Source organism: Tachysurus fulvidraco, chromosome 16, assembly GCF_022655615.1.
Source record: "Tachysurus fulvidraco isolate hzauxx_2018 chromosome 16, HZAU_PFXX_2.0, whole genome shotgun sequence".
Classification (NCBI taxonomy): Eukaryota; Metazoa; Chordata; class Actinopteri; order Siluriformes; family Bagridae; genus Tachysurus; species Tachysurus fulvidraco.
In genome coordinates this window covers 10,170,141-10,183,658 of record NC_062533.1, presented here as the reverse complement: position 1 = coordinate 10,183,658, position 13,518 = coordinate 10,170,141, and the positions used below count along the sequence as shown (strand labels likewise).

Here is a 13,518-nt window from a genome sequence, read left to right as displayed (position 1 = left end):
TAAAAGTTTGGAGTTCAGTAAACAACCAACAGTTTTGTAATGACTGCTTCCAACATAAAAATGCACTACCATTTTACAACTCAAAATCATTCTCACACTGTCCTGATCCAGTATTAATACAGTATAGATGATAAATATTAGGAAATACATATTATATTATTTATTATAACATCTAACCATCACTGAAAATTTTACAGAAGTATGGAAGTTATTATAACAACAGATGTAATCTAATATGTGGTGTGATCGGTTGGTTTCCATAGACCTTTAGTTATATAGGGTATCAAATTTTATATACAGTCAATAAGAAGGTCATACAATAATACACTGTTAAGCATTCAACATTTCTTTATTACTTCCAAAATTCACACATACAAAATCAAATATGTGAGAGAAAAAAAATTTTTTAGTACAAAAAAATCTGTTAAAGCCTGATATGTAGAACAAGGCTGATTTATTTAGTAGACAACAGTGCCACAGTATAACAGTAACTTATCAACAGTATTAATAGCTTAAGTATGTCAGTGTGGGTATATTATCCTCCATTTAATATTACCAATTAAAGTACAAAAAACTCTCTTAAATAGTACACAAAAAAATCACAAGAGCAAGCAAAGTCCAAAAACTGCAAACAGTGCAGTTACATGTTGATTAACGCCTCCTGAAAAAGATCTTCTTAAAGGGGCCGTTCCTGTTATATTTCTTGGCCTTTTCCAGCTTTACCAGCATATTCTTTATATCTGCATCAGTTTTTTGGACATTTGTCTGTATGTAGTCAATCATGCTGTTCTGTTCTTCTACCAGCATGGCCATGTCTAGAAAAACTTCATGGATGCTCCTTATGCGGCTTTCCAGTTCCAGCAGCTCTGTGTGTCGATTTTCAATTTGGTTCAGAGCAGACTGTGCTGTTTTCCCTTCTGTTACCAGGTTCTCACTAAAGATGTTCCACTGGTCATTACTTAGCATTTCCTCAATCTGCTCACCAGTCACCTCTCGCCCCACAATCTCCATCTGCCTCTGGATATGTGCTTTGCACGTCTCCCTGTGGCTCATCTCTGCCTTGTTGTATTCCATCATCACATCACGGAAGCTGCTGCTCAAACCAGCATACTGTGTTCGTGCAATTCTATAAAGTGCACTGTTCATCCCATACTTTTTCTCCAGCTCGCTAGCATGGATGTCCAGGTCGCGAAGACGTCCAAGCACGTCTTTAGCATGAGACTTGATGCTAGCAGCAATGATATTAGAGTCTTGCTTCACAGTGCTAGAATTTGGTAGTTCATTACGAACACGAGAGTTCTGTTCTTCAAGATGCTTTACATCCAAAAGGATGAGTTGAATCTCGCGGCGAATGTTTTCAGCCTCATCAAATAGGGCCTCCATCTCAGGGTCGGGATTGCTTTCCCAGATATCCACATCACTGTTGGATGGTGAGAATGCCTGAAGATGGCTTAGTCTGTCCTTCATAGCTGGAAACATCTGGAAAAATGACAAATGGGCCCATTTGAAAATACAATGAGACAGAGTGACAGCTTTTCTCTCCTTACTTTCTGTTAATCTAAGCTGCACCTGCTGGACCTGATTAACATGACAGACTTGTTTGCAGACCAGTTTGAGATTTCCAACAATCTTTGTTTTAAATCTACAAAGTGGCCATTTTTAGGCACATGCACATACTATAGATAGGCTTTGTACTTGTAGCATCTGTTACTATGCATGAGACATCTCAATGACACCAACAGAGAGTAAGGGCTGAGAGGGTGAGGAGGTGAGAGGGTAGAGGGGGTGAGAGGGTAGAGGGGTGGGGTGTTATTAGTGTATTATTTGCATTTTAGTGCATTACGAGTGTTAATACGCATTTTAAACATTGTGCCACTTTACCATACGTCCTGTATACTAAACACTACACTACAATTCTTATAGACTTGTGTAACATGCTTTTTTTTATTATAATTATATAGAAGACAATGTATTTGGTTTTATAACCTGAGTAAATAATTGACTGACCCTATGTACACAAAGGCTCGTGCAGTATTTGTTCTACTTTGCTCTACAACCTCAAAGTACACCCTGAAATAAAGCAAAGATTACATTAACATTAATATTATAGCTAATATTATACATGTCCTGCCCTGAATGCGTGTTTATGGCACTTTTCTTTATTTTATTTTTTTCATTTGAAACATTAATTTGAAATTATGTCTACAGAGCTAAATAAACACATACATATGTGTATGTGTGCGTGTGTGTACAGGATCTAGACTACACATTAATCAACCGTACACGTTTAAAATACTCACTTTTGTAAGATAAGATCCAGGACTTCGCCTTGTCCAGAGATAGGTAGTCGAGTCACGTGACCTTGAGGCGTGTTCGAGCTTCTGTCAGACCTGAGTAATTGAGCTGATGTGCTAGTACTACGTGAGGGAAAGTGCAGAGTGTACATGACATATAGATCACATATCAGTCTGCGCTTCCTGTTTTTTGTTTTAAAAACTCCGCCTCCATAAACTGCCGTGACGTCTGTTTACCTGTATATGTTTTTTATACCTCTGGCACGTTTTTCAAGAAAAAAGGCAGTAGCGTAATACATTTAAAAATTAATTAACATTTATAATTGATCCGTATGATATATTTCAAAACTTATATACTAGATAGCTCTTGGTCAAAAAGACTGCCACTGTTTTGCATACTGTACAGTATAATAAGGATATCTTGTCAGACTGTGGTATTGGATCTAGGTCTTTAGAAATTATGCAATATTAATTAGAATAAAGACCCTTACTCAAAACTACATATGTATTTTTTTTTAATACAAACAATTAGAGATGTAAGTTTGGTCATATGAATAAATCCCCTGTCTTTAATAATGAAGCAGGCACACTTATCCAGTATACATTTTATACAACTGAGTAATTGAGGGTTAAGGGCCTTGCTCGGAGGCCTTGCTCGGCAGCTTGGTGGACCTGTGATTTGAACTCATGACCTTCCGATCAGTAGTCCAACACCTTAACCACTACGCAAGGACACCCCATATTTTGATGCATACTTTTGCCATGAAAACTGTTTTGCAAATTAGAAATTTACATCTCCAGCATTTAGCAGATGCCCTTAGCCAGAGGGACTTACATTTTATCTCATTTTATACAACTGAGCATTAAGGGCCTTGCTCAGGGGCCCAGCAGTTGTAGCCTGGTGGACATGGGAATCTAACTCACAACCTTCCATTGGTAGTCCAGCACCTTAACCACAGGCTACCACGTACCTAAATAAATTGATGTGTGTGTTTGTGTGTGTGTGTGTGTGTGTGTGTGTGTGTGTGTGTGTGTGTGTGTGTGTGTGGTTGCGTTCTCTTCCTACAATTACTATAAGTTCTGCTTCACTACTCTCTGTCTTTTCTATTTGTTTTTTGGTCATAAAAATGCAGAGGTGATGTGATTCGTTTTTACGTGATAGCGACACCGTGTGTTCAAACATAGAACTTCTGTTTATTTATTTTCTTAATAAAGGTTCAGCTTTGGTTTTAATACCAGCATATCTCGTACATTATACTGATAATAAACATGTTCTCTAGTCTATAAATATGCAGCTCATCTTCATTCCACAAAAAAAATAACATCACATTTGCAGATATTTCCGCCTACAATCAGTGACGTTGTTTAGCGTAAAAAGGTGTGGTTACGCACCGCTACGCACAATCTCTCACGCACGCTTCTGGAGCTCACTAATCTGATCCACTCACCATGATATAACATCTGGAAGTCGTGATTCCAAAAGGCCTTTACACTGCTGACAGGTCCGACACATCATTAAGGTATTGTGACATGAAATGTTTAATTGTTCACAATGTTTGGTGTAGATTTTATTACTTATAAGTTATATTAGATTAAGTATAACTGCTCTAATCCATAATTGTAAACCTCTTTTTAAAATACTTTTGGTTACACAAAAGTCACTGCTATTTTTTATTATTTGTTATTAAATTCTTTAACAAATACATATTTAGACAGATTTTAAAGCATTACACTGAACATATACTTATATAATAAATAAGGTCTTCTTTGATTTTCTGTCTGTGGAAACTAATAAGGAGCAGTAACCTATCTGAAAATATTCCAAATAGAAGCTAATAAGCCCAAAAACCCAAAAATTTCTAAAATGGTGTACACATATTTCTAAACATTTCCTGACACTATGTCTGGACAAAAATATCATCATGCAAGAGTTCTAAACTATTTGTGCAAACTCGTTGGGCGAGTGACGCCAACCTTTGAGAATAGTTTTGCTAAGAGAAACTTGTTGTGTGACATTATTCTTTCAGAGGTAAGTAGCACTTTCGCCATTCTTCACATTAAAGCCAGTCGTTAAAATAATTTGCATATACTTAGTAAAAATAATATTTTACAGACCATCATTTTCTAGCCATCGTTAAAAAGGGGTCTTTGTTGTCAAAATGTTTGATTTGAATTTGCATTTTAGAGTAAAATAGAGTGTTTTAATACTAGGTGTGAGACATGCTCACTGGTGGTTCCATAAACAAGTTGCTTCAATCGCTGTTTGACACACATGCTTAGAATTCACTGTTCAGATTTGCCTGTTTATTAACCCGTCTTTTTCATCTCTATCAAAGGCAGCCATGAGGGATAGACTAAGTAACCTACAGGCTCTTTCTGCGTCCAGAAATAATCTGGAAGAGCAGGAATATGCAGATTCGGTCTCAGATTCATTCAGCAATGTGGAACTGGAAGATGAGTTCCATCAGCAGGCCATCGTCTTTGACAACAATGAGATGGATGCCGTGTTCGATGAGGCTCAAGCTACAAGGCGTGAGATTCAGTTCATCCATCTGGATGTAAAGCGGCTCAGAGAGCAAAACACACGCATCCTTAATGAGCCAACTCGTACCAGCACGGTCAAGCGCGACTCCAATGCTATTGCTGCTGACATTAAATCCCGTGGGGAGGATTTGCTGAAACGTCTTCATGAGATGGACTCTCATGCCAAAGAGCTAGAGGAGGAACATGGTATCAATTCGGCTGTAGCCAGGATTGCTCGAACACAGTATGCTGGCCTGAGTAACAGCTTCCGTAACGTGATGATGGAATACAACGAAGCTGAGATGAACCACAGAGAAAAGTGTAAGACGCATATCCAGAGGCAGATGGAGATTGTAGGGCGAGAGGTGACAGGTGAAGAGATTGAGGAAATGCTGGAGAATGGGCAGTGGAACATCTTCAGTGATAACATTCTCACAGAAGGGAAAACAGCACGATCTGCACTAAGCCAAATCGAAAGCCGACACCGTGACTTGCTGGAGTTGGAGAACCGACTCCAGAGCATCCATGAGGTTTTCCTGGATGTGGCCATGCTTGTGGAAGACCAAGGGCCCATGATAGACTACATATTCACTAATGTTCAGAAAACTGATGCTAAACTTGAAGAAGTGCTGATTCGACTTGACCGAGCTAAGAGACATGACAAAAACAACCCTTTCAAGAAGATGTTCTGTAGCTGCTTTCCATGCTACAAGTAATTTCTTTGGTGAAAGATGCCTGTATATTGATTATGTGAATGATGTTGGGAATGTTGTTTGTGTTTTTAATAATCCCTATTTGGCTGAGAAATTATAGGCTAGCTTTCATACAGATATAAATAGATTCATATAAAATGTAGATGCCACAGCTATTCACATAGATCTGTTTTTCAATTGCTGGTATCATGAACCTAGAGAAAACAATAGAAAAAAAGTGTGTGTGTTTGTGTGTGTTGTGTGTGTAATGGATGTTTAAAAACACTAGAGCACATATGATAGTATATAAATTATCTGTATGACATTCATGCATTATGTCTTTAGAATCTGCAGCTTTTAAAGATAGAAGCTATGAAGTAGCCATACAGTTTAAAATGAAGTAAACTCATTAAGATGAATCAAGTATTAAGTACAGTATACTGGTTTCATTGTTCTTTATTCTTCTATATTCTAGTAGTTACAGTTAATACACCGGGCAGTGTAAGTTATGTTGACCTTTGTCCAAACATGAGGAGATAAACTCAAATCAAAGTAGGTGTTTCAGAGCTTTTTGCACCTTGTTATGGACATGTATATTCATATCTCCCTTGTCTCTGAGGCTGGATATTACTCTACAGTAGCAGTTCAAATAGAAAACATGGTAAGTCACTGTGTATTTGGCTGTGGGTCTTCCCACACAATACTCCCTTTTCAAACTGCCCTGAGAGTGTGATTTCATGAGGTCAGCTTAGTTTTATTTCAGAGAAGTGTTTTGCCAACTGGAATATCGTGCTCCATCAGAGCTTCTCCCTCAGTAACAGTAACAGTAAGTTGTAATATTTTATCATTTAACCTGATATGTAGTTAACCCTAACCCTTCATCTATAAGCCCAGCTCCTAGCTGTACTTAACTTAATACTAAAAGGTAGTGAAACACGTTCCTCTGGATTCCTATTTCAGATTTAAATATGTTGACATTCTGATCCAAATAACAGCTATCAAGACATTTCATGGGAGCTTCTAAACCACATAAACCACACAATATCATAAAATAACTCTTATTTTGTTTTTGGCCTAGTAAACTTTTAAGAGCAGACAATGGTTGAACTAGTACATACCACACATTCCTTTTAAATGAGATAATGTATGACATTTAGGCCAAGATCTTCACACAGTCTGCATTACCATCTTACAAGAACACATTCTTCCATCTTCCAAAAGTAAAATAAAAATTGAACTACATCAAAGAAGCATGCTAATCTTTATGCCTTAAAAGGTTGGAGAATTGTAAAAAATCTAAGCTATGTCAACTAATTAAAAATATGTGCCAGTGTAGCAGGTACAAAGGTTTCTCATTTGCTTCATCTACTGCAGTGAAGATTGGATGGTCTGCTCGGTATTAGTGGAAAGGACTGAAAAACCATACAGCCACGAAGGTGAGATAGATTTCCAACAGCACACAGTCAACTTTATTCTATCAAACTGTAACTATGTCAGTAACTACTTATGGCTGTAAGCTATAACAGCACTATAACTATCATATCTTGAACATCCAAACTATGAGGAAGACAAGCAATTATTTAGCCTTTTTTTATTTAACAGCAATGGCTGTTACAGGGTATTTGAGGTATAGATTTGATGATACATATGTAGCAGTCTAAAGACATATATACAATGTTAATATATACTTAAGAGGAAGAGAATACTGTATTTTATAACAGTAAAACCATTTTTAAATTTAAATTACCTCCATCAAGACCCGTATAAACAAAAACACAAACAAAAACAGGCAATAATGAGCTATGAATTGATTGCTCAATCATTGATTGAAGCCATAAGGTTGAAATATTTTCAGAGCATTAAGTTACAATAAGTACCAGGCTCATCATGTCTGATTCCTGTTTCCCTTTCCCCATTCTTCTCATGACTAACTAATCCTAACTAAACCTGTTCTGTTGTCTTCTTTTGTTAAGTAAATACTACAAGCACAAACAATCAAATGACCAAACCTAGGTTGTAAACATATACTACAGTCTTATAAACAAAGACCAGAATCCTTGGAAGTGCAGTCATTATACTGTAATACAATGCAGAAACACAAACATTTCACATAGACTAATCTGAATACTCTTTATCTTTAGACATAAGTTAAACATGGACAAGAAACCGGGTGATAAGCCATCTCACCTATACTGCATGATATTATGATATCTTAAAACAACCATGCTCTAATATCAGAGTGGCTTATGCCTTGCCCAGAGAATGATGCTATTTTGTCTCACCCTGGAGATGCATATTAATGGAGATCATAGCATTTTGATTGCATAGACACCAACTCCATTTATGTGTTATAAAAGTAATAATCTCACCATGTCAATATATTACATATGCATTTAAAGCGAATATTTAATGGATCATAGCCTATACAAACAGTTCTGTCATAATATATGTGAACTTATTTTCTTTAACTCCAATTGTCATGACAATTTTGAGATACTGAAATCTAGTTTATAAGTTACTTTTTTCTAACTCTAGTAATCCTTTGTATAGACTATTTTTGACTTCTGTGAGAGAAACAAAGGTTATCTTCAAATTTCAGCAAGGGAGCATGTGAACTTTATTTAACCATCTTTTTGCTTTGTCTTTAAACGTTCAATGAGGGATTAAAACTCAATGAGGGTTTCATTTTTATACAGAATGGTAAAAAATCATTGCCTTATTGAATCTTATGGTGGATCAACAAAGCCCAGACCAGATCAGATTGTCAGAATCTAAACTGTTTACAGGCTTTACATCATTTATTTTAGTGATTTTTTTTCTTTAAAAATCATTGCTTCATGTTTTATAAAGTGATTAGATTAAGTGATATAATTGATGTATAACCTATACAGTCTGACACTCTATACTCTATAAGATGCGGTTTATTTATAGTTTATGGTGGCCTACTATCAATAACTAAATCGGTCGTGATTTCAGAGAACGATAAATAATTTAAAAACATACTGAGCGAAAAAATCCAGTCACGCTGTTGATGAACCCACGCAAGTTTCCCCGCACTCTCGCTTACGGGACGTGCGCTTTTGAAAAACTCACGTGTGCGCGCTGTACTGAGGCTCCGCCCTTTTTGAACGCAAAACATTTAAGAAAACTCGCGGGTTCGAGTCATTCTGCATCCTTCTGACAGTCATCAAACCCCCTGAACTCTGCAGAGAGGTAAGGACAAGCCATTCTGATGAAATGATTATATATACCTGTCTATTATATATAATAGACAGTTGTTCATGACAACGGTAAAACTGAGATTGATGATTTATGGGCTTTGGATCATAATGGATTTTAAAATAAAGATCTTAAACAGAACCTTTGCTGGTTGTAGTTGAAGTTAAGGTTCTTTTTGAACTGAGTTTTTTTTAGTCTGATCATTTTGGGCATGTGTGGTGTTAGATGTGCTCGGATGGAGAACGCGCGGCGCTGGGCAGCTCGGGAAACGGTAAGCTGCGCCAGTGGCTCATAGAGCAGGTGGACACCAGTAAATACCCGGGACTCGTGTGGGAGAACGAAGAAAAGACTGTGTTCAGGATCCCGTGGAAGCACGCGGGGAAACAGGACTACAATCGGGACGAGGACGCAGCGCTCTTCAAGGTAGAATTAAATGAGAGGAAAAACGACATAGTTGCATCAGACTTTAGACCAAGTTGGAGAGTGATGGAGATGAAGAATTTATTAGGAAAAAAAACTTAATACTGTGACGACTGGATGATTTCATCATCTGATTGCGCTCACGTGTTCGTCCTTTCCGTAGGCTTGGGCGCTGTTCAAAGGCAAATACCGGGAGGGCTTCGACAAACCGGACCCCCCCACGTGGAAAACGCGTCTCCGTTGTGCGCTTAACAAGAGCAACGACTTCGAGGAGTTGATGGAACGCAGTCAGCTCGACATTTCGGACCCTTATAAAGTTTACCGTATTGTTCCTGAGGGCGCCAAAAAAGGCAAGTCATGCGCAAAGCAACACGCGCGCGCGCAAACCTGCAAACTTCTGCATGCTGCAGACTCCGTTAACGTGTCTTTGGGTACAGATGTTCATTGTACATTGGTACATTGTTTGTTACAAATATGATTTCTGTATTACAGCTTCCAGAGCTCTAGAGGATACGACATCAAACCCGAGCCCTCCGAGTTATCCACTACAATCCTATCCGCCAATTCAGAGTCAGGTAAGAGTTAAATGTTAGACTACAAAACACTTTGATTATATTGAGGCGTGTGTGTGTGTGTGTACGCGCGCGCGCACGAGTGAATCAGTAAAAACGTGTTATACCCCCATGCAGGTCTGCAGTTTCATATCTCCAGCAGAGAGAAGTTGGAGGGAATATCTCTCAGAAAAGCCCCCTATGACTGACATCCCTTACAACCAAAGTCCATACACCTCTCGATGGGATACAGGTACACTAGGGTCTCACAATATTGGTGCAGAGAGGATGTTCTGAATGATCAATTCTTTATGTGCTAGGTTAATGCACTGTAAATGTAGCAGTGGCTGCTCCTCTGTTTCTCTGATCAGGATATCAGTTCACTGGCTCCTTCTATAGCTGTAGTGCCTCAGAGCCCCTGCCATCTGCCTTTACACTAGATGCCAGCATGAAGTCAGCAGAAGCCATGGCCCTCTCAGGTGCACATGCATAAATACACATGCGTTTACATTAAGAATGTCATGACCAGATTTTTTCATGTGATGCCTAAAAGCATCCCTTATACAACAAAATGCCAGAAAACAAGTATATCTACTTTCACAGATGCTCTGTTGTTCCTAATGCCTAACACATTTTTGTAAAAATATCATCAATTTAAGGAGAAATTGAAACAAAACTATTTAAAACTGCATAAAAGTAGAAGCCCTCGCAGAAATGGGTGGGCAAGATTGTTTTAATGTTTCCACTTGCCCTCTTTACCTCCCATGTGGACTTACCAGGTTGCAGTCCTAATACTAAAGCCCTTGATTCATTAATACTGAGTAACAGATGGACATTTTTGAAATGTAGACTAAACCTAAGCCCTCCTTTAACATATGGTGATATGAAGCACGACTGTAGAAATCTAACAAAATTCTGAGAACTTCTCCATTATTGGGAGGAGAAACAGAGCTGAATGAGGAGGATGGGAACAGGGAGTAGGAACGTAGGAAGTAGAAGTTTCAGGCATCTTTATGCCAAATGTTAATTATTTTGGAACTCCAATTAGTATTAAACTGGTATACAAGTTTAAGCATGTTTTGTGCTTTTGGAAACACATTTCTGTGGAAGTCAAATGAGCATTAGCTTTAACAGTTCATTTGATTTAAGTTCCACTAAAAAAAAGCTGACCATACATTTAAAGGCCAAGGATGTCATTTATTCTCCATTAAAAGAGTACCCAGATTTTTAATAACTTGATGTTGGTCTTCATTTGTCTATTGACTGCAGCTCTTATTTGACTTAATAAAGTCTAAATTTTGATCTTGCTGGTCTCTTTCCTGGTTAGATTATCGGTTCCACGTGGCTGTATATTTTCGGGATGTCCTTCTTCGGGAGGTGACTGTGAGCAGTCTAGAAGGTTGCTTTCTGGGTGCAAGCAAAGATAGTATGCCATTTGGTGCCTCTCAAGGTCCAGAGTTTATAGAGATTCCACAGATTGAACACAACTCTCTGGAACACGGGGTTCTGCTGTGGATGCTACCAGATGGGCTGTATGCTCGCCGATGCTGCCCCTGCAGGGTGTACTGGGAGGGAGGGCAAACTTTGCCCAACAACAAACCCAGCAAACTACAGAGAGATCAGAACTGCAAACTGCTGGACACTCAGCATTTCATCACAGGTTAGAGTGAATATCAGATTATAATGATTTAATCTTGATCAGGAATTTATTTCAATTGATCAGGTTTCATTTCAATTAACCCAATTTGGGGGTTTGCTCTTTTCTAGGTTCACTTGTTCTTTGTAAAGTTTTATGATCAACTGCACTTTTGTATTTCTATCATCTTTAGTTAAAAAGCAAGCAGCCATGTAAATCAGCTAAAAGGCCATCGATCATTCTTTTTCTGAGAATTAACCACTGATCAAAGACCACCAGGGAAATTATGTCCAATAATTACAGTAAATAAGGTCACTGGGACTTACAGTAAATATTGCACCACAGCACACTCAGGATACAATGCACCACAACAGATAATCTCTGTGCTACAGCGTCCACCCACCTTTCTCGCGTCACACTTAAATGCACACTTAGCAGCACATTTGCATAAATGCGCACAGGACTTTCCAGGATGTGATTAGTACACAGATGAGAATCCCCATCGTGACTCCATCAAATGACTTCTTGTAAGACAGATGGCGATCAGGGCAGAAAGTGTGAGCAACTTATTTGACCAAATATTTTCAATGAACGAGCTGTTACCGTAATACTACTCTGGCTTGTGGGGGAAAAACCTTTAACACATATTGTGGATAAACGAGAAAACAGATCCATTAAACTTTCACGAATAACCACAGATTTGTTAGGTATTTATTTTGTTTTGGGATTTTTTTCTTTTATTTTAGAAGTGAGATAGAGGTGGATTATATAATTTATCTTTAACAAGGTCATGATCCAATGTGTTTTCCCTCATCCACAGAGTTACAAAGTTATGCTCGGCACATACGTCCTCCACCCATGACCCATGTGCTCCTGTACTTTGAGGAAGACAGCACGGAGCCACAAAGACCTGGAAGGACTCTTACTGTCCAGGTATTCTGAAAAGTGATTCACCTTCTTTCAAACTGTTGATCATTCAGCTCTAACTCACCAGTGAACCAATGCACCATTGATCTATATATCAACCCCTTAGCACTGGCATAAGGCATTGAGCCATGCATTAGACCTACTTTGGGTTCGGATGTGCACTGTGTGTAAAATCCACTTTCCGTTCTGCTCTAGGTGGAGCCTATGTTTGCTCGTCAGTTTCTGTACTTCACCCACCAGAGCAGCATGAACTACATCCGCAACCACAACCTTTCCCCTCTGAGTCCAGAGCACACAATTACACCAAGTCAGGACTTCCACAGAGTCATCAGCCATCACCATAGCCTTTAAAATGTATCTTCACCTGGGAAAGCTAACATTGGGTAAGTCGAACTGAAGCATGGACAAGAATGGACGCAACAAATGCACCACCATGGCTCATGTGTGACGCTGACAGAGTATCAACATCAACACCTATTTTCTCCACACACTTTCAAGCAGTTGGACTTGCAAAATGGACAAAAAACAAATTGCACTTATTTCACAGACATGTCTGTTGAGCCCTACACATTCTTTTTCTATTTTTATTTGTCATCTTTTTGTTGTTGTTTGTTTTTAATATAACCTCAGGGAACTGTAAATGAAACATTATTAAAAAAAAATTCATAAACAAAGTCAAGCTTTATTGTGGTTTATATATACTTATGTGCTTCCACATGCCTGTGAGACATCTGAAAAGAGTTTGATTGATCACAGGTTACTGGGTTTTAGCAATTTATATCATACATGCTGATAGTTTTAACAAGAAAGTAGTAAGCAGTGAGTGAATATATTTTTGAGCACACAGGAAATGTGGTTTCTGAGACAGGATGGTGATGGTTGATAGACCAGAAGGCTGATGACATCACACAGGAAGAGGTGGATTTTTAACGTAAATAATTTTTTTATGTAGTTTAGTCCCCAGAAAGGAAAGTGTGTATCCAGTCATTATTCCACTTGCTGAAAAAAACAACACACATTTGATTGTACTAAATTCCAACAGGCCATAGGACTAAGTTAAAAAATAAAGATCAGATTATGAGCCAGGTTGTTCATTATCTTTTGCCCTAATTGATATTTTGGCTTCATTATTGACTTCAGCATCATCATCTATATTGCTGCTACAGTATGTTATATGCATACAATTACAGATTGTAACTAACATGCTGATTTAAAACTCCCTCTACACACCCCAATGGCAAGGGACCAGCATTAAC

The 13,518-nt window shown here is 38.2% G+C and overlaps 3 protein-coding genes across 4 annotated transcripts; 2 read left to right on the top strand and 1 right to left on the bottom strand.

The window, feature by feature from the left end:
• Positions 1-330: 330 nt before the first annotated feature.
• On the bottom strand, positions 331-2,456 carry LOC113634338 (syntaxin-11-like). 2 transcript variants are annotated; one of them, XM_027133237.2, is made up of 2 exons: positions 2,301-2,456; positions 331-1,479 (listed from the first exon to the last, which is right to left on the bottom strand). In XM_027133237.2, exon 2 carries the CDS (start codon positions 1,477-1,479, stop codon positions 652-654), a length of 828 nt encoding a protein of 275 aa, XP_026989038.1. In that variant the 5' UTR covers positions 2,301-2,456; the 3' UTR covers positions 331-651. The 2 variants fall into 2 exon arrangements, with proteins under 2 accessions (XP_026989038.1, XP_047657343.1); XM_047801387.1 differs by lacking the exon at positions 2,301-2,456 and adding an exon at positions 2,008-2,132.
• An 885-nt stretch (positions 2,457-3,341) lies between these two features.
• On the top strand, positions 3,342-5,553 carry LOC113634352 (syntaxin-11-like). The gene is made up of 2 exons (XM_027133254.2): positions 3,342-3,814; positions 4,631-5,553. The coding sequence occupies exon 2, from the start codon at positions 4,637-4,639 to the stop codon at positions 5,531-5,533; it is 897 nt and encodes a 298-aa protein (XP_026989055.1). The 5' UTR covers positions 3,342-3,814; positions 4,631-4,636; the 3' UTR covers positions 5,534-5,553.
• Positions 5,554-8,584: 3,031 nt separating this feature from the next.
• Positions 8,585-12,936, top strand: irf4b (interferon regulatory factor 4b). Its single transcript, XM_027133247.2, is given in 10 exon segments — positions 8,585-8,722; positions 8,954-9,151; positions 9,312-9,498; positions 9,641-9,723; positions 9,838-9,952; positions 10,071-10,178; positions 11,027-11,359; positions 12,156-12,268; positions 12,458-12,574; positions 12,577-12,936. Coding segments are annotated over 9 exon segments (1,284 nt in total). The 5' UTR covers positions 8,585-8,722; the 3' UTR covers positions 12,607-12,936.
• Positions 12,937-13,518: the final 582 nt, after the last annotated feature.

Excerpts from the sequence above, each read along its gene's own strand:
- LOC113634352 (XM_027133254.2), top strand. The coding sequence starts at position 4,637 with ATGAGGGATAGACTAAGTAACCTACAGGCTCTTTCTGCGTCCAGAAAT.
- LOC113634338 (XM_027133237.2), bottom strand. The coding sequence starts at position 1,479 with ATGTTTCCAGCTATGAAGGACAGACTAAGCCATCTTCAGGCATTCTCA.